Consider the following 22952-nt stretch of genomic DNA (forward strand, 5'->3'; position numbering starts at 1 on the left):
GTCTTTCTCCCCAGCTACCGGTGTTTAAAGGTTGTGCGTGAGCACGATTGCCTTGCTCAGCGGCACTTCGTCAGTAAACGAATCAGTCTTGTTGATGTTCTCCAATTCTGCAAGCCTTTAGTCACAAACTGCTGCCCCTCAATTTTGATCCGATTGTGTAAGAGGCCAAATCGGCTAAAAAAAATGACAAAAAAAAAAGTTACATCAAACTGAATGATGCAACTGCAATTTGGTGACAGTTGCGCCAGCTGGATAACCGTGATCGGTTGTGTGCGTGTGTGTGTGTTGGTAACAGGACAACATTTGAGATGGTTAATGGTTTATTCATGTACCAGCAGATTTGTTTGCATTGTTCAACATTTCCCTGCTCTAAGCCACACAGTACAGTAGCGTAGGACATCCGTGTTGGAGAATATTTGGGTCAAGAAAAAAAAAAACTCATTTAGATGGATATATTTACAAAGTACTATAAACAAACAGTGAAAAACTGGAACAAAAAGACAATTCCATCTTTTCTAAACAGTATATGTAATGGGCAAAAGCACAAGATCCAGTCCAGAACAAGCCTTCAGTGAGCCATTAAGTGCCACAGCAACAATAATGCAGAGACAGTGGTAGCGAGGAATACTGAAACTGATACACAAATAAAAACGAACAAACAGAACTGGCACACTGTTCGGAGAGAAGCACGACCATTTAAGACAAATTGCGCTTGTCACCATTTGAGAGCTGCAAAAAAAAAAAAAAAAACAGATACATATGACCGAAGACAAAAATAACTTCACAGTGTAGATGAAAATAAAGAAGTCAGTTTGTCAAGAGGGTAGTAAAGTGCCATAACATACTGGGTGTCTTCAAGGGATCAAGCCTTTTTTTCCCCCTCCCAACAGGAAGAGTTCAAATGCATGAATGGAGAACAAACGTATATATTTGCAGATGTTCAAAAATATGTTCAGATTTGTGTACTTAACTTAACTGCAAGCTGAATATAAAGCTTGTGTGTAATGCACTATGCACTGAGAGAATTACAAGCCACCTTTAGCTGGACAGGCAAACGAAAGGCATCATATCAAGTTGCATGGGGAACCATTACGTCATCTGGTCCAAAGGACTTGCTCCTGCATTTCCGAGGTTACTTATTGTGTTTAATCCTGATTCATAATGCTGACATTCCATACAAGGGTGTCAGTGGCTGTAGCATTTGAAGTGACCACGTCCAACCCTTAAAGGAAGGAGAAACAGCTGCAGACATCAGGTCAGTCTCGCATTGCCACACTCAGTTGAGATTCCAACCTCGGCTGTTCTGTGGCGCCCTCATGTGGAGCTGAACAGGGCGAGCTGATGCACCTTTCCCAGCTGTGTCATCAGGCGCTTCATGCGGTGTTTGAGCTGAGGCAAGCGGGCCAGCGGTTCGGGAGGCTCCAGCTCCCCCGTGTAGTCCAACCAGCTCTCCAGCACTGCAACAAATGAGGGTTTGGGAAAACAAATCTTCAGCCTCCAGAGTACATTTTTCTTGTCAACAGCTTTGACAGTGGCCCTTTGTTAGCTACAGTAAACGCAAATGTTGGTTAAACATAAAGCCATCACATAGCGGAACAATCTACTGTGTGGAACTGGTTGAGCTGGTAAGAAATTATTTTGTGTGTGTGTGTGGGTGTGTATGGCCACAAAGTGCGAGCAGTAATAGCAATATTATTACAAGAATACTACGTTTATTTGGTTTACATTAATTCCTCCTACAATAACGCTGCCGCTATTTTTATTCACCACCTGCTTCATATATCATGTTAACATGTCTTAAAATAAAAAAGGGAAAAAAAGGAAGGAAGGAAGGAAAGGGGAACTAGCTCCTTTGTTTCATCAAACCGCAGATTTTAATATAAAAAGACAATCATATCCTTGCCAAACAATGTTAAATAAACAAATATGTGCATGAACAAAGAATGTAATTCGGGAGTCTTTCGAATTGCTGCGTAATATGGGAGTAGTACCAATTGTTTATCTTGCATGCCTCCATAACTTGCTTGTCATCAGCGGTTTTATTTCTGATTGAAGCTGTGAACTAAGCGCTATCTTGACAGTTTTGTCACATATTGTGCAAGATATTATATTTTGTGGGAAGGCTGACTCCTTGTGGTTAAAACACACCAATATTATCACATAGTTTCTTTATTTTGGTACAAAAATGTAATCTCGGTCTACGTACTGGCTATCATGACATTTTCTAATCCAAAAAGATGACACAGAAGAACTATTCATCCAGCTAACATCAACACTTCTGCTTAACTGGGAAGCATACACTCATGGAGATAAAAAAAAAAAAAGGCTACATACCCCTGTTAAAAAGCCAGATTTTTTTACATTAAAAATCTCAAAACATTTGCCACCTTTAATATGATCTCCAAGCTGTCCGACTAAAATTTATTTGTTTGTATTTGACCAGACATCCATCGACTTTTTATACCCGCTGCACGTGAAATTCAACTTTCTAAAGTTCTCGCAGTTGAAGTAACTTAAGGCCAGCAAATGTCTTACCATCCAACTCTCGCTCAATGAAGTCCATCCTGTGCGAGACTTCGTCTTGAACTGCGTCGATGTGATCCAGCAAGTTGAGCTGCCACTGCTGCTGCGGCTTGCAGTTATCTGCAGCCTCTTCGGGATGACTCCAAACTTCTCTCTTCGTCTCAACGTCAGGCCAAGCGCCTCCGGACGTAGCCTTTAATAATCAAAAGCCATCTCCATAAAATGCCAAACTTGAGTCATACAAATTAAACTGTAATATGCTGAAAAAGTTGTCAATGATTTCTTTAAGCGAGTAGTTGCAAAAGAACAAACCTTGTTGCTCATGCTGATGGATTTGGGCTTGATCGTTTCCAGCAGACTGCCGAAGCGCTGCTCGCGCTCCAGTAGCTCTTCAGTGCTTCTCATGCTGTCCTCAAGCTCGGAGCCTTGCCGGGTCTCCACCACCAGCCTCTGCTCCACGGCAGGGTAGTAGGTCCGTGGTTTTTGGTAGCAGTGTTCGCTGGTGATGTACGAGTCCTGGAACGAGGGGAACGGGGACGAGGAGCAGGACGAGGACGAGGTGGCGGCCGCGGCCCGGCTCAACTTCTCCAGGGCGTTGGACATTAGAATCTCACCCCGACTCATGTCCTCATCAGGAGTGACAGGAGAAGGAGCTGCGTTGCTGCCCCGATAAGAGTCCGAGCAGGTTGGCGGCCTCGCAACTCTCTTCCAAGGTTGGCGCCATAGCTTCAGGTCAGGATGCGTGTTGTTTCTGCGGAGTTACGGGGTGAGAAAGCAAAGATGAGAAAAGCATGAAGACTATTTGGGGGCGATGTCTACTCAGTTTTGAGGAGCACGCTCCATGTCAGTTTCTAGTTTTTTTTTTCTTCATGCAGCCTGCTCCTTGACTCACTGTAAAATGTTCATTTTCAACTGCAGGCCATTGAGAATCTCGACCACATGGTGCACATCTCCCAGCAGCTGGTGTGTGGTGGTGATCTTCTTGGCGTTTTGGTGAGAGTAGTTTTCTTCCAAGAAGGACAGGCCGTACATGTGGCCGTTGCTCAACCATTCGCGGTCATACCAGTAGCGCAGACTTTGCCTCTGGCCTAGAAACAAACATTTGTTTGCATTATATCACAACTGGACAGCTAAACATTCTTGAGCATCTCTTTTGTTTTTTTTTAACTACATTGGGATATCGGCAATGTCCTGAAATCCTTATTTTACGACAGTACTTAAATTTGGAGGGGAAAAAAACAATATAGAGCAACACACCTCCAATGCAGTACGAAGGCCAACTATAAAATAAACCACACCTCATCAGAGAAATCAAGAATTTTATTTTAATGCCAATAAAAATATTCAATTCAAAATTTCAGTAGAATATCCGAATAAGAAAATATTCACTAGTTGTGGCCCTCCACCGCTGCTAGACTAAAAGAATGACAAAGCGTTATGGAACAAAATGTCTGCTCACCGGGAGGGTCCCTGCAAATATAGCAAGCATATCGATCTGGAACGTTGTCTTCCAGCAAGCCCATACATGTTCCATGCTGCCAGCACAAGCAGTCTTCACACTGAAAGACAAAACAAATTAAAAAATAAAATAAAATCCTTGAAAATCTACAGACCATAGAATGCCAAATAATGACCTGGATCATGAAATCATTCTCCTCTTCCACCTCACAGATGCATCGTACGATCTCTTGGTCGTTGCTCTCTGTGCCACAGTCCAGACTCAAAGGCGGGCTCGTCACATCCACGTCCACGCCGTAGTCCTCGTCACTCCACCCGCAGCTGTCAGTGGACCAGTCGCTGAAGCTATCATCATCTACAGAAACCAGGACAGACCAAACGATTGGCGTTGCTCCATGATCACAGACTATAAAAGTCACCCATTTCAACTCGGCTCGGCTCCCATTATTCTGTTCTATAACGTGACGATTAATCGACTGCCCGTCAGTTAATCAAGCAACAATACATATAAGCATGACGTTAACAGGTTTGTTGTGCACTACGTGAGCAACATGTGGACATCAAACCTAAGCGTGAAGCTTTTAACAAGCAAAAAAAGACGGGTGAGCAAGCCATGAGAAGTCTCTCACACACACACACACACACACACACACACACACACACACACACACAGGACAAACAAGTACACACGCGCCGTCAGATACCCACCATCCACATTTATCTGCACCGAGTCGCTGTGTCCGGCAGGCCTGCAGCGGTAGGCCTCACGCTTGTAATTGTGCGAGGGGGGATATTTGAATGGCATTTTCAATTTGGGTGGAGGGCACAGTACTGAGAAGTCAATATTCTCCTCAATATCTGTGCAGTCTGTTAATACAGGGAAGGAGGGGGGGAGCAGATGTAGATCAAGTTGGAACATTAATTTCATTTGACAAATGTCCATTAGGGGGAGACAAACATTTTGGTAACAAATGGGATCCATTTAACGAACAATTAGGGACAAGCTGTTTCGACATTGTCAAAAATATTTCGGAACAGCTAACGATGACAAATCACAGTGCTGAAGATTGTTAAACTATTAACTTTTTTTCACATTTTACTGTAGAACATTTCAATTGGATATCATATGATGCTGAAAGATGGCCACTATGCATAATACAACAGATTCGACTTCAGCTGCCATTCAAATATACATTCTGTGTTCAACTACAGACATGATTCTAATTCACGTACCGAATCTAAACAAACTTTACAATCGGGAATAACTTTTATGTACGGCACAATTTCTTCTCATTTGACATATTTTGTGTTTATATATTGTTATTTGGCCTAACAATGCAGAGGTCGTGGGTTCGATTCCGGCTTTGGCCTTCCTGTGTGGAGTTTGCATGTTCTCCCCGTGCCTGTGTGGGCTTTCTCCGGGTACTCCGGTTTCCTCCCACATTTCAAAAACATGCATGGCAGGTTGATTGGACTCTCTAAATTGTGCCTAGGTGTGAGTGTGAGCGCGGATGGTTGTTCGTCTTCCTGTGCCCCGTGATTGGCTGGCAACCAGTTCAGGGTGTATATTATTTATTACTAGAGAGCGAGAAACAACATTTTGATTCTTCTGTAAGGGACTGTCGCAAACGCTTTTTTTTTTTTGCGTCTTCAAAAAGGATTTGCTATTGCTTTCTGATTTTGTGATTTTATTTCCGTTTTAAAAAAATCTATCCTGTCATTGTAATTCACTGACTTGTCAATTCCAGCAAACAATGTTGGCGTTTGTCTTAGTCATCATGGGTGCCACAATACAATCGGCCTTTGTCATCACGAGTATTGAGGAGTCGTCATGGAATGAAAGCGGTTAAGGCCGTGATACAAAGTTATTGGCTTGGCCGAGCGGGTCCAGTAGCAGATGTAACACTTATCCCACACACGGTGAGGCTCAGCAACCACGCCGACAGGACAAAATGGAGGGCTTCACACTTTGCATCCAAGCCACTTCCACACTTGCACAGCGAGCGCACATGCAAAGCAGCAGCAGCGACACGACACGATGCGATGCGATGGGGCTCGATACACAGAATCCCCGCTTACCAGACTGGGCCTTCTTCTTTTTCTTCCTCTTCTTAAGCTTAATGCGAAGGAAGTCCTTCTGTTTGGGTTTTTCTTTTGGTCTATCTTTGACCGGACCTAGAGAGGTTGCAAGCTTTAATTTGACAATTGAATATCATGACGGTGTTCGCCTGCTACAGCAAATATTTGCGAGTAATTGATGTCACAGCATGGCAGCAATGCACTACATGAAGCTTCACAACTCAGTTCAACGTAGCTACGACGATAAGAACAACAAAAAAATGGCAACAAGGTGAATTTGCACAAAGCGAATCATTTTCGTTTCGCTTGGGAATTGTTACTGACCGATGTCGAGGCCACACTTGTCTGACTCTTTATCCTGCTGCTGGCATCCATTCCTGTCAAGCTGGTTCTCCTTGCTTTTCTCCCTTAGTAGCACCCTCTGCTGATGGCCGTGCGTGCCGATTGCGGAGGGAGCCGAAGTGCGTCTGCCTGCAGACTTGACTTCGCCCCGCGCAGCCGCAGTGGCGACTGTGTCTGCATAAAAATAATGGAAGGCATTGAGCCAGTATGAGACTGGTAGTACTAAGCGCTGGGACCATTTGTTTTCAGCCCACTTTGAGCCTACAAACAATTCCTTGGCAGTCATTCGATTTCACTTGGGATTTTACGATATTTAGTAGTTTACCTTATTAACACACAGCCATGGTAAAAAAAAATAGTTGCACCATGATGGTGCTATCTCCATCTATTTACAAAAGGCCTGTGATACGTTTAATGAAAATTAAACTAGCACAGTTGTAACAATGTATGAGAAATGCACTTTATGAAGTAAAACTCACGCATTGAAGCAGAAATGGTTCGTCTTCTCTTTGGGCCGTCCAAAGCGGTGCATGTGGCCCGTTTGTCCGCCGACCTGGCGTGACTGCTCCTCGTGGGGCTGCACTCGTCCTCCAGAGGCTGCTCCTCGCCGTGGTAGTATTTCATATGGTAATGCAACAGCTTGGCCTTCCGGAAGGACTTTGTGCAGCCGGCAGCGCTGCATTTGAATGGGTTGTGGTCGAGGTTGATGGAAAGTACAGGAGGAGGTTGGTTTTTGATCACCCTGTAAACTGCATTGTGGGACGGCACAAGTCAGGTAAGGGTCAAGAGAGCGTCTTGAAAAATACTGACAATTCAAGAGGATAACTTACGTGGTTCTCGGCTAAATCGGTTCGGGTTGTGGAATCCTTGCTTCCTCACAGCTGTTAAAAATGGAAAGAAAAACATGAAGCGACTTTCCCTGTTCTCACCAAAATAGCCACTCAAAAACTTTAAATAAAACCATCTTTTTTCTTCATTACTTGACAGACTTACGCTTGATAGACTGAGGCGGCGGGGTCACGTCAGTCTGCAAGCTCTCGGATTTGACGTTTGGTTTCTGCTCCAAATCTTCATTGGATCGGCTTCTCGTCTGCTCCGGACGATCGGGCACCTCCGCGTATGGCTTCGCTGAGTCACCGTATGGCTGTGTTGCATTCGCCTCCATTTCTACTTCCTCCTCCTCTTTTTTCACATCTCCATTTTCATGACATTTTTCCTCATGACAGTCTTTGGCGCCATTTGTAAGTTGGCTGCAATCTTCTGCATCACTGGGCTTCTTCTGCTGCGACTGCCCTGATTTCTCTTCCGCCTGTTTCCGAGCAGGCGAGGCCTCCATTTTGCCGTTTGCTCTCTTGCTTTTCCCGTTCACCATCCTCGCTTCCCGCTCCTCTTCTTCACTGTTACTGTCATTCTCCTGGTCGGAGGTGCTGCGTCGAGCCCGCTTGTTCCGCGGCTCGCCGTTCACCGGAGGTCTCCGCTCTTTGCGGTTTGGGACTCTCCTCACCATGTTTCTCTCTGAACTCCCAGACTTTCCTGCACCTCGCTGTTTGTGAGCAGGTAAAGACAACGAGACATTGGATACAAAACTGAGACAACAGTGGCGACAGTCATTTAACACATACCTCTTTAATAAAAGGTTTCACGTGAATTCCTTTCACCGTCTGGATGACGCCATCAAAGAACTTCACAGTGTAAGACACTGAGGGAGGATAAAGGACATAAAAAGAGTTTTGATGGTTTGAATTGGTTATTAATTGTAATTCAAAAACTGACGTGAAAACATTTCATTCTGTTATACCCATTTTTAAAAAATTACCTACCATCTTTATTCACCGAGATGACTTTCGCAGGATAGAAACGGCAATCAGACCAGCTTGCCAGGACCTTGTCGTTCACTTGAAAACCCTGGCGAGACCCAAGAGAAACATTTCAGTCCTAGCAAACACACAGCACTGAAGTGCTGAAATTGAAGAGCGCTTGGATCCTTGCTGCTGGTCATTCCGATCGACGGAATTTTGAAGGCATCGAAAAGTCTGTGTAAATAATCCTTGTTCAAGGGACACTTTAGTCACTCCCTTTTATTTAAGGCTTAAGGCACAGACAAATAATACCGCTGTTATGAGTCAACCGGTTTACCAGTTTATTAAAAGGAATTAAAAAAAAAAATGTAAAAAGCAAACACAAAGTGACTGTCTTACAGGCACGGGAGCGTCGTCCTGCAAGCCTTGACGCCTCAGTTGGACCCTCTCTACGGGTCTCAGGTACGGACTTGTCCACTCAAACCACTCGTCATAACGATGACTCCACTGGCGGTAATGAATTAGTACTTTCTCATCGTCGTAATCAATCTTCTCTATGTTGGCAGCATACCTAAAGAGCAACAAAAGTCAATGGGGAAATATGTATTTACGTTGATATTTTTGAAGAGTCAAGTACAAGTCCAAAGGTTGCAAAACAAAAAAATAAATAAATAAATCAATAACAAGGCATAATAACCTCATTCATCCTACAAGGGGTAAGGAATTCTTTTTTACAACAAGGGTGTGACGAAAAAAAGATAAATATCGCAGGCCTACCTCCAAAATCATCACTTTTCAGGAGACCACAAAAACATGTTTGTTCAAACATTAGCAATGCATCATCAAAGATAGCAAACCACCCCCCCCCCCCCAATACATTAAATTAGTGGAAAAGAAAAAAAAAACACCCACACAAGTGGACTGACCATTAGTTTAAATCAGTAAAAAAAAAATACTAAATTTATTAAACTGTGAAATAAATTTTTGGCTCGATGCCAGCGTTACAGCACAAAAAAAATTGCAACAAAATCACCAAGTTGGCAACAAACAATTTTGACTCGACTTCCCCTTTAAATGAAACATTGCATGAACAGTCGAACTATTGTTTCATTCTAAAATGAATCATATTTTTTTTTATGTAAAAATATGAAACAACCTGGATCAGGGATTGTGTTCAACTTTTGAGCTTCCAAAGCATATTGTGCACAATTGGCAACTAAACACTGTCCCAAGAAGAAAATTAAGCAATCGTGAACGTGGTGACAAGTTTCAAGGATGGAAAGGCATGAATGAGGCCATGACTCACCAGTTTTTGAGGCTATCTCTGGCCTCAAGCTGAGCTCCCACCTCAAATGTTATCCCTCTTCTGTTAGGGGGCGTCTTACTCATACTGCCCACATCAAGGCTCTCTTCCTGGACACACACAACAAACACACACATCCACCCATGAAGGCACTAATCAAAAACTATACTACTCATTAATCGACACCATTTAGAATTTATTAGCATCTACCACTGCATCCCAACTGAGCATCTCATGTGTGTGTGGGAAATATAGGGACAGTGACAAAGCACACTCTCTTTGAAGAAGATGCAGGGGGAAATAAGCTAAGGTGAGCCAGGCCCCTTAAATGGTAATGAGATGAGCTATTCATTCCTGTTAAAAATCCGGATCAGCATCCCCTTCACCTTGATGAAAGAATTGACTGTAGTATCCAAGCATGTCCAAGAGCAGCAAGTACAGCCCATCGTGCAATTATGATATTCCATCATTCACATCCGAATTGAAATCACATACTATGGAATAAAAAATTTAATTCTATCGGGGGGGGGGCAACTGGGCGTGCTTAAAGGGCGACGCTTCACTGCAACCTACAAGCCGGATATGTTCACGCTTCTCGGCCCACGTGGTTTGTGATCAGCCGATCCCACGTTCAGACACAAAAGGAGACAATGGTAACGGCTTCACTACATGATCGACACTGTCTGGCGCAAGACGTCGATCGAACATTGACGTTAACGCTTGAAATGGGATCAACCACAAACATAGCAATGGAAGTGGGTGCGTTTTATGGTCAGATCAAGGACATAACAGCACCAAGGCAGACACAGGAAAGGAGTTGTTTGGGAGGGGGGGTTGCCGCCAGCATCAAAAGACACACGATACCAGTTTAAAAAAAACTCATTAAGAGTCGCAATCCATTACAAATGAGCCGTTATTATGTCACTGGGCGCTTATATAAAACTGATTGAAATGTGCATGCACCACCGTGCAGACATCCGGAAGAACGTCAAGCATCGAATAAAATCAAAATTAAATGTTTGAAATTCATACACTTGTTTGCAGCGATGTTTTTTTTGAACATCTCAGCCAGGACTTGGGACTTTATCGCACACTAGTGTTTTATAACCAGTAGGCGCAGCGCGAAAACCCCCTTTAGCCAACGTCAAGATGAGCGCCAATCCGATTGGTTGAAAGCGTCTCACGTGGGCGTGGAGGAGCATTCGGATTGGCCGTGCAGCTGTCAGTCACGCAAGCAAGCAAGCGCGCTGGGGCCTCGCGCTAGGCCTTGACTTCTCCATACTTTTCTCGGTGGAAGCGCGGCGGCGTGGGAACACAAAGCATTTTAACTTCCCCAACTGCGACACCAAACGGCCGCCTCGAGGCTCCAAGCGGGGAGCGACACGATAACACACATCAGCAAAGATACGAATCACGCCGCTAACAGCTTTAAGCAACATTGCGTTGACGACTTGGTCACATTTGTTTTGAACTCAGAAAGCCGACATGCGGCACTACGCCAGCTACGATGTTGACGCCTCCACCGAAAGCAGGGTCTATTTCGCCAGTTATCTACCCACGCGTGGGGCAAGGAACACGCTTCGGGGTTCTTACCTGTTCCCCAGTCACCTTTAGTCCGGTTGGGTGTCAAATATGAGGCGAAATTCTTTGAAGAACAGGTACCGCCGCCTCCGCCTGTCTGCCTTACAGATCACGCAGTTGAATTTCTCACTTGCATTCACCACCGGCGCGGGCTGCGAGGAGCGCATTTGCGCATGCGCGTACAACGGTCCCTCGCGTCATCGTCCGATTTTTTTTTCTTTTTTCTTTTTTAAACAATAAAATGTTTACATTGTAGTGTTTTAAATGATTTGGAAATTTTAAATTAAACCAATTGATTCATGATTACTACGCATGTATTTACATCGATTCATTGTTTACACTATTTTAGCAGTCTGGGTAGGGGAGAGTGGGGTAAGATGTGAACAATGCACAATTTATTGTGAATATTAATAGATATACACATTAAGTATGCCCACGTTAACACAATTAGAGGGTGCTAAGACACACGTACAGTTGATAGTGTTATGTGCTATTATCGTGACGAAGTCAGCTTGGCAGCAAATTTACTTTTTATTGCAAAAACGTTGGTATATTCTGTCCAAACTAAACGATCACTATCCACCTTTTCATTTTAATATTCAATTACATTATTCGTATATATATTAAAAAACAAGGCATATTTTGCTGCGTTAAAATAATATATCTATTTATCTTTAAAAAAAAAAATCAGTTCTTTGCATTCCTGCCGACCAGTAAAATTATTTCAATGCTAAGCGGCGATGACCGCTATGGTTCAGAGAAAAATAAATTTGGCACCATCTAGTGGTCAAAAAGGTAATTGTCGCCGGGGGCATTTTAGCACGCTACCGTAGAATATTCAGTAGCACCAAATAACGCTTAACATTTTATGAATAAAGGTGCTCCAGAATTTCACAGCTGTAATATTGAATCCTTAGTTTTGAAAACCATAAATAAAAAAAAGTTATAAGACAGCTCTTTGATGAAACACTTGCTTCCACTGCTTATATAAATTCTAACAACGTCATGGTGGTAATTTATTGTACTGCACTTAACCAACAAAATTGTTTCATATTGTGGGGAAGAGTAATTCATCAAAAAATAGTAGCCAGTCACTTTATATATGCGATTTTTAGCCAAGTGTCTGCCATGACTGTTAGGGATCCACAACTGGACGTCATCCCTCATTTCACCTCAATCCAAAAAAGCAAAAAGGATGCAAACAAATACACAACTGAACACACTTTTATTTATGGACAATTGTTCTATAGTCAAACAAGGAAGTACACTTACACACGTTGAGTGGTTTGAGTCAGTCGTGTTCAAAAGGCAGGCGGTTACAGCAGAAGAAAAAAAAAACTAAACAAAACCTTTTTCTTTATTGCTCTTTACAGCAACTCCCAAGCATATCCTTCATCATTCGAATAAACTGTTAATACTATTTACATGCGATATATACACATTAGAAAAGTCAGAGAGAGGACTCGTTCAGCTTATTCTCCATTCTCACGATGCTTGACAGTTGAACGGAACCGTCCATTCTCAATGAAGGGCTTTGAGACAATGATGACATGTTTGGTTTGTAGGGAGACTGTATACAGCACAGTTCACACCCGTTTTTTTTCTCCTCAGTAAGACCCGAGCCACAACACACACAGATCACAAGAATATAGAACAGAGGTCCAAAGGAAATATTTCTTATCAATTATAATTATTAAATAAGTAATCTCCCACTTCACAAAGACATGATGGAAATACACATCTCCCGTTGGCCCTCAAATGGGCATCGAAGGGAAGAAAATCGAAGCACTTGCAAAGGTCTTTTGGGGAAAATCATCAAAACTCACTAACAACAGTTTGCGCTGTGTACTTGAAATCCTGTATAATCAACCAGTGATCAGATGAACAACAAAAGCATCTCATAGATTTTCTTTGCATTTTCAACGTACTGTAAGCCTGGTGAGATGTCTCACGCTGACGATCATCCAAGCGCTCTTGAACGATACGAGGGAACATCAACATCAGCAGAGCCTGAAACTTTTGTGAGTAGTTGTACATTATGTGTAAGTCTTGTACTTTGTTGAACTTAAGTTGTTGTACACTCAACTATTTCTGTCAGGAAAAGAAGTGAGGTTGTCATCACGTGCACTTAAGAATAGAAAAGATGGCTCAGTTGTGAGTTTCTCGGCCCTAACACAAATTAAAAGGAGTGCACTTATAGCCGTGAAGTTTAGTATCAATTTGACCAAAGCAGCCCACCGGTAATTTTGTTTTTGGCTCTCAATGAGGTGTCATATCTCATGCCACAAGTTTCCAGTGTATTGTGCAGAGAGATTCTGTGAGTCTACACCACTCCTTCGACAAAACTGGTGTCCAGGTGAACTATGAGCATTCTCAGGAAGGACATCTCTTTACGCGTGTTCTCAAAAATAACCCGCGGGTCGTCCGATTGGCACCGCAGGCAGTTGGGGGCCATCACCATGGCCAGGTTGTTCACATCCATCTTGGTGATAGCAACGTTAGAGGGCTGAGCAAACACCTGGGGGGTACAAAGGTGGAAGAAGCAATGAAACCACCGTCCCTGTGACCGAAACGCAATATCGCAATGGGGACATTTTAGCGAAAACTGAGAAGTGACTGCCCCCTCGCCCTGATTTTGTGCCAAATGAAACAAGCCAATTTTCTTTTATCATTCCACTTCAGAAAATGTGTCTGTGAGCAAGCAGTTTGGCACGTCTCTTAAGGGACGATGAGGCTAATTTTTCGCTGTGCTACAAAGCTGCTACAAGTGGGTTAACTGGCTAAATTTGACACTGTAAACGTGGTCAGGGAAAAACTGAAACACCAGAAGTCTGAAACAGTTATAAATATGACAAGAATGCTGTCCACACAAAAATTGTGCGTTTATTGTTTACCTGCAGGAAATGGATGAAGTAGAAGAGCACCAGCCTGCTGAGCTCAGGCAAAGACTGAACAACGGCAATGGCTGCAACCGGGTCGTCGCAGTTGTTGACGCACTGTTTGTAGAAGTTCATGGGGATGAGCGGCTCCTCCAGCTCTCGATACCACAGCTTCATCAGAGAGGCTGACGAGACACGTTACTCATGAGTCCGCAAGCCACAAAACATACACGCAAACAAAAACGCTTTCATACGACCCAGATTCTTCCTCACCAGGAACATTTGGGTCTGACAGGTTCTCAGGGATCCTCCACTGGTCGACTTGCAGCTTCAATGCGTTCACTTCATCGATGTCGCCAGGCACTCTTGAGTAAGAAACAAAACGCGTCAGTTACATCAAGTGGCCACTAGAGGGACCCGTACATCCACCAGTACTGATTCGTCTTTTCATACTGCGCTTTGGAAGAAACACAACAATGAGTAAAGATTTCATCCAGAGTGATTGTGTAATGTATTAATACCAGCAACAGTTTACAGATTTGGATAAACTCCTGAACAAACAAACAAACGAGCAAATCTCACATGCTCGAAAGCTGGACTAATGATGTCAACAAACATTATGGCGTATTATATGAAACAGGACAGTTCTCATGAGTGAAACACGCCTACGTTCATGTGAGGGTATAAAGAAGATCACGCATACATTTGTTGATACGCGGTGAATATCCAATGGAGTACATAAAAACCGAACAAGACCCCCTTCAAATTTCCTTAACTCTTCCCACTGCTCAAATTGAGGCACCTCATTGGCTGATTTGTCTTCTTACCGAAAGATCCCCTCCGTCTGAGCTCCGCCCAGAGCCAGAACATACTGGGAAAGTTGAACTTGCACCCAGGGTAATTTCCTGTCTGGGAAAAGCTCACTCTGCCGCTCCATGACTTCCTCCAAGGAGCTCCCAAAGAGGGAGGGGGTGATGATGGCTCGTCTGCTGTGGTCGACCTCCTCCAAGGTGGGCTTACGTAGTCCCTGGCAGGCCACAAACAAAAAAAGAATGGCAGATTTACGACCCGACCATGTCAGGAATCATTATAGCCAAAAAATGGCTCCGTCTACAACTGCACCAGGTCTGTTTGTGCACCTGTAATTACCTCGCTCTTTATGACTAAACTTTTATAGCCCTGAAGCGTAACATAAATATACGAGTGCCCAAGGCCATTTAAGTATCACACACTGAATAAAAAAAGAATCTAATAAAAAGCAAGAGTGTCCCTGTGAACTGTTCAAATAAGAAAAAAAAGTCAAATATTTTCTTTCAAACATTGTTTGTACTGCAAAAGTTAGCAGTTTTGTGAAGGTGATGTCTTCCTGAAACAAAGTAATCGTTATTTCCAATGGGAAAAACATATTTGAAACATGAAGACACGTAAGGTCAACCAGACCTGGGAGGTGCCAGCGTGCTGCCGTTTTTACCTTTTTCCCTCCCGTGATGGCCACCTTTTGAAGTTTCCGATGGCAGAATTTGGCGTATGTGCTGACAGGCAGGCCTGTGGTTGAAGAAAAGAAGGAACTGAGCACCGAAGTACAAACAAATACAACCACAACCACCAGAAGCTCGGGTGTTGGGCTCTTAGCCCAAGTTTAACTAACACATTTAGTAAAAAAAAAAACTTTCAAACTTGTTCCCACAAGTAAGACATTTTATAATTTCCCCCACAAACACCTAAGTGGTAACTGGAGACATGTTGACAATGTGTTTCTAGCATATGGGGATTAGAGGAGGCCTGGCTCAACTGTCAGGTGGAGAGAAGATTTACTGCTGTCCAACAAAAGCTTTAGAAGCAGGACCCGCCTCCAAACTCAAAGTTCAGGTGATTCATCAGTGTATATGTACGTAAAGGCCCGTGGGATGAATAGGAAACACGAGCGGCCAACAGCTACTGCAAGGCTAGGATTGATTTTACAACGCTTGTGTTTTTTATGGGACGCAATACGGACTATCACACAATCTGTCTTTGGGAGAAAAATGAGCTGAATTCTGTATGCTTGTTGCCAAAAAAATGAAAATCAACTTCCTTGGGTCAGGATTAGGGCTGAGCTATTTATTGTTTTGGGACCGAAATTGCGATCTCAGACAACGTGATTTCGAGATCGTCAAAGCTGCGTTTTTTTTTTTAAAGGGCTCTTGTGTCCCATGCTCACGAAGCGCCAACGGCGTACTGATTAAAAAAAAAAAAAAAAGTGTTGCGCTGTCACCCGCAGTCCCGGAAGTCATTTATTTCACCGCTGTTTGAATGCTAGGCGCCAAGCTATCTTGTGCCGCAGCAGTACGGACTTGATTTGTACGATATGCAAGTCCGTGCACAGCGTCAACAACGAGCTGCGTGATGTGGATACTCTCCTTCGTGGTGAAAACTAAACTACCCCGCTAACAAGTAGCGTTTTAACCGAGGAGTTGCTAAGCGTGCTAATCGCTAAAATGAAATACAGAGTCGGGAAAGACCCAAAATAATTGCAAAGGTATACAGTCAACTTTTAACAGAAGCCTGGCTAGAACTGCTTTAGGGAAGAGTGCCAGCAGCTATGAAGAGAAATGTTTTATTTCAATCAAGACATATCGAGACATAAAATAAGATGAGGGCTGCATTAGCGATTTAGCAGACGCTCTCAGACTGTAACACGAAAACGACTGACGTCATCACGACAAAGAGGTTTGATGTCAAACGTACATTAAATATTTATCATCTCATCAATAATATTTACTCTATTTTGCACCACAGAGGACAGTTTTGAGATTTACACAACATACATTGTGAAAAAAATTGCAAATGAAATTGCAATATCGGTCAGAAAAATCGCAATGAAATCGTCCAGCCCTCATCATGATGTAGCCACAGAAAGAGACGCTATCTATCTTTTGGCTGTCCTGCAGTCCACAACAACAGCAACAATGCTTACTGATGCGATGTTTTCGAGAGTAGCGAACATGTTCCAGCATGTTCCTTTAGTCAAATCCCTCTGCAGATTTATCGCAAACAGGTGACTCCCATGCCGCACTCCCGACAGCGGTGCCAATCTGACTCATCCGTTTGGTTGTAATTACGTCTACTCGTTTGCAGGGATAACTTGGGGCCATCTTGGGCGAGGGGAATCACTCATACAGAAACTCAAACGTGCAAGGACCCGCATTGGTGTTCTAAATTTAAGATCAACGGCATGAAAACTGCAACCAGGCAACCAAAGTCCACAGAGAGACGGTGTGAAGTCATTCCGATTTGTCGTGTAATTACGGTGCCAGGCAAAGCACAACACCTGTTGACGGATGGCTCGAGCTAAAATGAACCAAAATAGGGAACCTTTGAAGAAAATGCCACAAGGTGGCTTTGGTTTGGTCTGCCAGTTGTTTACAAGGCTGCGTATGACTACCAAGTGAAAAACAATAAGGCACCCTGTTAATAAATTCCCGGCCGGAAAAAAAAAAAAAAAATGTTTTCCACAACTCCTCTATCAATAGAGCTCATTATATCATTGTTAAGATGAAGAGATTTGCGGTTAGTGAAGGGAACCTCTGAAGAAGTGTTCTGGAGTATCTTCATGACTTTTCGAGCGAGGACAAATCACTGTGTGTGAGTCACTCGAGTCGAATGTGAGCGGGTGCTGCTGTGATGTCTGCGGTCCTAACGGTGACATCATCATCACAGCTGGCCGTGTGGGTTCCTCTAATGGGGCCACGTGCTGATGAGGCGGCCAAGACCACTGATATGATTCACAGAGTACGACACTGAGCGCGAACAGAGCCTTCGGAAATCGTCATCCACCTAGCTGGTTTTCTTTTCACCCCGCAAACTAATGTTCTGTAAAAGTCATTCATCAAGTCTGCGTGTAACAGTACATGGTCATGGCCTCATCCGACAAACCGCATTTAGCTCAATTTTCCATCCCACTCAGTGTGATCACTCGGCAGAGGAAGCATTAGGTTCGGTTTCTGATCGCATGCGTTCATTACAGGACAGTTGACCAGTGGTGGGCGGTCAAGGCCTGGTCTGCGAGCCTAACAACCAAAAATCAAGAAATTATTTAGGATAAAAGTTTATTTAAGTTTAATTATTCTATTCCAATGATGTATTTTTAGGTGAGAGTTTTTATCCAATCAGAATTTGGCTAGCTTGTGTTGCCAGGCAGATTTCAAAATGAACCGTTTGGGCTTCTTTTTTTTTTTATTCAAGTCGGACTTCACTGAAGGCTTGGTGGGAAATGCACAGCAGTAGCAGAAAGACGATCACAGGACTCATGTTGATAATGTCTCTCAGAAAAACATTTTTGAGGAAATAAAATGAAGATTACCTTCTTCATCATCTGTGTTTTGTTTTCTCTTTTTCCTTGACTTTGAATTCTTCTTTAATTTCAGCTCCTGCTGTTCCAATATAAAATCAGTCACTGTAAGAAAATAAAAAAAAAAAACCATGAAGTTCACATTTCTGACTTGACCGCATTTGAATCATAATCGCTAGAAAAAAAAAAGGGAGAAGAAAGGAAATGAAAGGCATTGTGTTTTGGCTCACGTTCTACAAAGCAGACAATAAAATTTTATTTGATTTTTTATTTCATTTTTTTTTTTAGAAGGCATCAAAACGGTGACCCACCCTGCTGCTCAGTCTGAGACTCACATTTCTTGTCGCTGGTGGGCTCCGTGTGTCTCTGGATGTAGCCCTCCAGGTAACAGCGGAACTTGGGCGATGGCGCAAAGAAGGCCAAGCTGACCGCCATCATTTCCCAACCGGCCGCCAAGCTCCGGGGGCTCGCGTTTCCGGTGGTCTGCCGCACCAGCTGCACGTACAACTCGTCCCGCAGGCCTTGCATGTCCCAGCACTTGGTGACAATGAGCAGCGCGCAGTGACGGCGATCCAGACGTGACGGCCTGTCGCCCATGTAGGCCTGCACCAGCTTGAACATCTCGCACGCCTCCTTCCGGACAGCACGGTTGCTCGTGACCAGCATGGGCTTTTTGATGGAACCTCGGTTCCAAGAGAGCATGTTGGCGATGGAGACGCGGCGGCGGAACAGGCCTTGTGTGTGCATGTTGAGGTGCTTGCTGGCCCAGTCCTCCATGCCAACGTCGGAAGGCGGTGGCTGTCGCAGGGTGGCGTAGGACAACGGGTAGGACGATTCTGCAGCTTTCGCTCCGTCGGATCGCTCTCGGTTGTCATGGTTGGCGGGTCGGTGTGGGCCGAGTGAAGCGCTGCGTCCATCCACTAGGTCTTTCTTTCTGCTCTCCAGCTGAGCTTGTAGTTCAAGGGTGCTCACCTGCGGGGGAATAACCGAAGGGCCGGATTAGTCGGACTGAAGGTTAGAAGGGAATATCGGGGGAGGGCGGTGCAATGCTGATGGGGGCGTGTGTGACCCTGGGGAACATGATTTTTTTCCCATCGTACTACAATAGAGTGTAATTGCACATCCACTCCAGTAGGTGGCAGTGGCGCTCTCCTTGCCTGTTGAGCGCAGCGAAAATTAACTCTACAATGTAGGTTTATTTTGCAACGAAAATGTGATTATTTATAATTGCAGCGGAGAGTGGGTGGAGGGGGGGCGTGAATTGTTATCTTCTTTCAAGGGGGGCGTAACAGAAAATAATTGAGAAGCACTGCACTATAGGGACCCCAAAAAAAAAGAAAAAAATGTAACCAGGTGAAGCCCCTCCCCCGTAAGGGCGAATGAGAGGCTGCGTCCAGGAAAACCTCCGCGGTGAAACGGCAACGTATTAAGTGAAGCGGAACGCTCAAAACGGATTTGACGTGAACGTAGCATTAGAGAATTCGTACTACTCCAAAAATCGTGCATGAGCTCAGGAGCAGGTGTCCTGACAGAAAAGTGAAATTCAATTCCTTTTCTGGCCTCACGCTCACGGGCACATGGTTTTGCAAAAGCTAAACTCCACTCAAGACCTGCCAGTGATCCCTGCGGTGAGTTTCATGACAAGACGGAGTGCTCACTTCCCAAAATGGAGAAAGCAGTGATCCAGACACATTTTGGAAACAGCCAAGAACAACTTGAAAAGTAAGCCAGAATCAAAATTGGAATTGACTGAAATACGATGACTTTTTTTTTTTTTTTTTTTTACAAATTTGTCTCCTGATGTCATGTAGAGCAGCAACATGCCCAATTTGTTAAAAATGTTTCTGGACTTTTGTCTCGGTCAAATGGAGCACTTCTGACATTTTACATTCCGACTGAGTAAATTGAACTGGGAAAAGGTACAAAAGCTGTCGAACTTTTACATTACACTTTTGGAAAAACACACATCGAACCAAAATAAATATTTATGGTTTGAAGGAAATGGCTGAAGTTGAAACGTTTTCCGTGAACAAGTTCAATCAAACGTCTGACAGCAAAATCACAGAGTGGGGGGGGGGGGGAATACGGCATTCATCAATCTTGAAACGAGCGAGCCATAAACCAAAAAGTCGGCGAGGTGAGTGCGTGATTTGTCAGCAGGTCTGAGGAACATTCCAGGACGGATTTAGTCGGGCCAGGTGCTCTTTGGCCAGTACGGCTCGATACGAGCATTTCGCATGGACAATTTCTCTGCCGAGCTCGGACCATATGGACCGCAGCGTCCCTCCTTCCTGGAGAAGGGAGGCCATGTCCTGAATCTCGGCTTTGGCATGGACGGCAGATGCCCAAGCACAGAGCTGGCATATTTGTCGAAAGCACCTAGCGAGCAGGACAGATGGGAGGAAGGCAGGCAATGCTGGGACCAGCGCCATTTTGCTTTCCTGAGGCCACCGCACCGATCACTGTAGACTTTTTTTTATTTATTTTTTTATTAAATGAGACTGAGCTCAACTGAACTGGAAAAGGAAGCAATCAGTTCAAGAAGTGACTTCATTCATTGCGTTCACTTAAAAGATTTGTGCACAATTGTATCGGAAGGCCTTGGAAAGAATAGTGCGTGCTACTGGTATTGTGAAATCTGCCTGGCAACACGAGCTCGCTGAATTCTGATTGGATAAAAACTCTAATCTAAAAATTCACCACTAGGATCCTCCACGACCGAGATTCCCACGTTGCCGTCGTGTGGAGGCTTGAGCGGCTCCCTGGAGTGCAGCTAGCACTCTGGGGGCCTGACTAAGAGGAATCTCACCCTGGTGGTCGAACCAAGCGTTAAAACTTGCTCTCGACTACACACCTCAAAAATGGCATGGCTTTCAGGGATGAGACAGGAGGTGTGAAAAACCACACGAAACTACTACTACTACCACTAGGATATAATATGACATGAATGTGAAGAATATGATGATGATTTCTTGATTATGTCTGGCCAGCAGAGAAGGCCCTGATGGCCTTGACCGCCCACCACTGTGAGACGGTGAGGCTTACCTGGGAGGGTGGTCCCGGCGTCTCGGGGGAAGACAGGCTGGCCTGGCTAGTCATGCTCATCTCCAAAGTATCGACTTTCTCATATGTCCTCTTCTGTCTTCCCGGTATCTCGAGAGGGCTCAAAGTAGCATTTCCCGCCTTACTGAGCGAGCGGGAAGCCCCGGCGATGTCCTCTCGGGACGAGCACCTGCCGGCTGCCGCACCCCCACATCCTCCTCCATACCACCGGAGCGAGTCTACGGGGGAGCGTGTCCGGGATACCGCCACCCTCTCGCCGATTTCCTCTTCCAGTCCCACTCTCACCTCCCTCATGGTGTTGGAGCGACTCACAACTTCCCTCATCTCGGCCATCAGCCTCTCATTGAGGGCGCACAGCTCTCCACTGCTGCCGACCGAGCCGGGCCTGCCTCCCGCACCTCCGCCGGCTCCCATCCTCCTCCTGCTCTTCCTTCTCAAACTCGGCGAGGGCCCCGTGGAGTAGCCCGAGTCTTGATAGTTCGCCGTCGCCTGGGGCGTCGAGGAGGTGAAGTCCTGCGAAGCTTGGCTGCTCTGCCGACTGTGCCGCGCCTCCATGGCGCGCTGTACCGTGGCCTCCAGGACTCGCCAACTCTGCTTCTTATCCAGCGTACTCGGGACCGGGGCACCTGCTTCTCGCTCCCGCAACTGGCCTCGAACTTGGGGCAAAGAGTGAGCCTGCGCCTGAGGTTGGGTCGGGACGAGGTCCTGCCGGGATGTCGGAGAGGGGCTGCGTGTCGGCACGGGGGAGCCGGATAGGAGCTGCTTGGGGTCGACGTTGATCATATGTTTGATGCACTCCAGACCCGCTGGGCTATAGTCAGAGGCAGAAGGACTCCTCCTGTGCCTGGAACCCGGAAGAGAAGGACCAGGATGTTGGAGAAGTCTTGGCTTCTGGAGACTATGCGAGGGAGTCAGGCGAGACAACTGTTGTCCATTGAAAAGGTGCGCTCCTTCCACCTCCATGTCTATCGGGGGCTCATCATAAATGGGACAATCTGTGACTGGCTCATCATAGATCGGGGCACTGGAAGCATACTGGGGGGAGACTGGCCGTGGTGTGCTGGTCTGCGACCTCTGAAGGAGTGGACTCGGTTGACTGCCGTCCGGCGTCGCTAAACAAAAGCTGCCATTACTGGCTTTTCTCAGGTGATGGGCCTGGCGCGGGTCGGACGCCGTTTTGCCAGGCGGTGCGGTTTTATATCCTTGGGTGGAGCTTAAACACCCGGCTTGGGACTTAACGTTGGATGGGTGTTGTGTGAACGTGTTGGCTTTGCTGAGTGCACTCTGCTGGAGAAGTTGCTGCGGTGAAACCGCGCTTAGCTGGTTCCGACTCATGCTGTTGACCTTCACCAACATTGCGGCCTTAGAGCCGGGTGTAGGCTGCCATCTTTGAGGGGCATCCCTGAGGGAAAACAGAATCATATGTAAATGATACGCTATCAAAGACGCGTGAGAACTCGTGATCAATATTGTCAGAGTGCACCACATACAAAGAAGGACGATGCCTTGTTTTTATTGAGTAGCCAATTAATGACAGGTGTGGGCAAACTACGGCTCAGGGGCCAAATGCGGCCCCTTAAATGTTTTATTCCGGC

At 45.0% G+C, this 22952-nt stretch overlaps 2 protein-coding genes across 6 annotated transcripts in view; both read right to left on the minus strand.

The window, feature by feature from the left end:
- Window positions 1-302: 302 nt before the first annotated feature.
- Window positions 303-11252, minus strand: LOC148326789 (PHD finger protein 20-like). Of its 3 annotated transcripts, XM_088309428.1 has the most exons (18): window positions 11098-11252; window positions 9508-9614; window positions 8601-8772; window positions 8223-8307; window positions 8025-8101; window positions 7396-7945; window positions 7233-7283; window positions 6882-7151; window positions 6385-6576; window positions 6061-6156; window positions 4690-4848; window positions 4158-4336; window positions 3983-4082; window positions 3416-3611; window positions 2836-3274; window positions 2536-2716; window positions 1294-1457; window positions 303-1222 (listed from the first exon to the last, which is right to left on the minus strand). In XM_088309428.1, the coding sequence occupies exons 2-17, from the start codon at window positions 9588-9590 to the stop codon at window positions 1315-1317; spliced, it is 2973 nt and encodes a 990-aa protein (XP_088165554.1). In that variant the 5' UTR covers window positions 9591-9614; window positions 11098-11252; the 3' UTR covers window positions 303-1222; window positions 1294-1314. The 3 variants fall into 3 exon arrangements, with proteins under 3 accessions (XP_088165554.1, XP_088165553.1, XP_088165555.1); XM_088309427.1 differs by having other exon boundaries at window positions 303-1457; XM_088309429.1 differs by lacking the exon at window positions 4690-4848 and having other exon boundaries at window positions 303-1457.
- Window positions 11253-12291: 1039 nt separating this feature from the next.
- The window catches only part of arhgap46a (Rho GTPase activating protein 46a), a 29621-nt gene continuing 18960 nt past the window's right edge, over window positions 12292-22952 (minus strand). For 2 of the 3 annotated variants that reach the window (XM_088309709.1, XM_088309711.1), the window contains 8 exons: window positions 21340-22759; window positions 18606-19266; window positions 18307-18399; window positions 15436-15509; window positions 14792-14991; window positions 14238-14329; window positions 13980-14149; window positions 12292-13603 (listed from right to left, as the gene is read on the minus strand). In XM_088309709.1, the coding sequence (XP_088165835.1) occupies window positions 13409-13603; window positions 13980-14149; window positions 14238-14329; window positions 14792-14991; window positions 15436-15509; window positions 18307-18399; window positions 18606-19266; window positions 21340-22759 (2905 nt within the window). In that variant the 3' untranslated portion in view covers window positions 12292-13408. The remainder of the gene's footprint in view (window positions 13604-13979; window positions 14150-14237; window positions 14330-14791; window positions 14992-15435; window positions 15510-18306; window positions 18400-18605; window positions 19267-21339; window positions 22760-22952) is intronic. The other variant, XM_088309710.1, reaches the window with a different exon arrangement.

Source organism: Idiotropiscis lumnitzeri, chromosome 11, assembly GCF_059441095.1.
Source record: "Idiotropiscis lumnitzeri isolate Australia: NSW breed Sydney's pygmy pipehorse chromosome 11, RoL_Ilum_1.0, whole genome shotgun sequence".
In the NCBI taxonomy this organism is placed as follows: Eukaryota; Metazoa; Chordata; class Actinopteri; order Syngnathiformes; family Syngnathidae; genus Idiotropiscis; species Idiotropiscis lumnitzeri.

Bases quoted from the DNA above. Each gene is read 5' to 3' on its own strand.
- LOC148326789 (XM_088309428.1), bottom strand. From the start codon at position 9,590: ATGAGTAAGACGCCCCCTAACAGAAGAGGGATAACATTTGAGGTGGGA. The intron at 4,337-4,689 runs GTGGGTATCTGA...TGGTTTCTGTAG, and splicing joins GGTGCAGATAAATGTGGATG to ATGATGATAGCTTCAGCGAC. The intron at 2,717-2,835 runs GTTTGTTCTTTT...TGATTATTAAAG, and splicing joins CCATCAGCATGAGCAACAAG to GCTACGTCCGGAGGCGCTTG.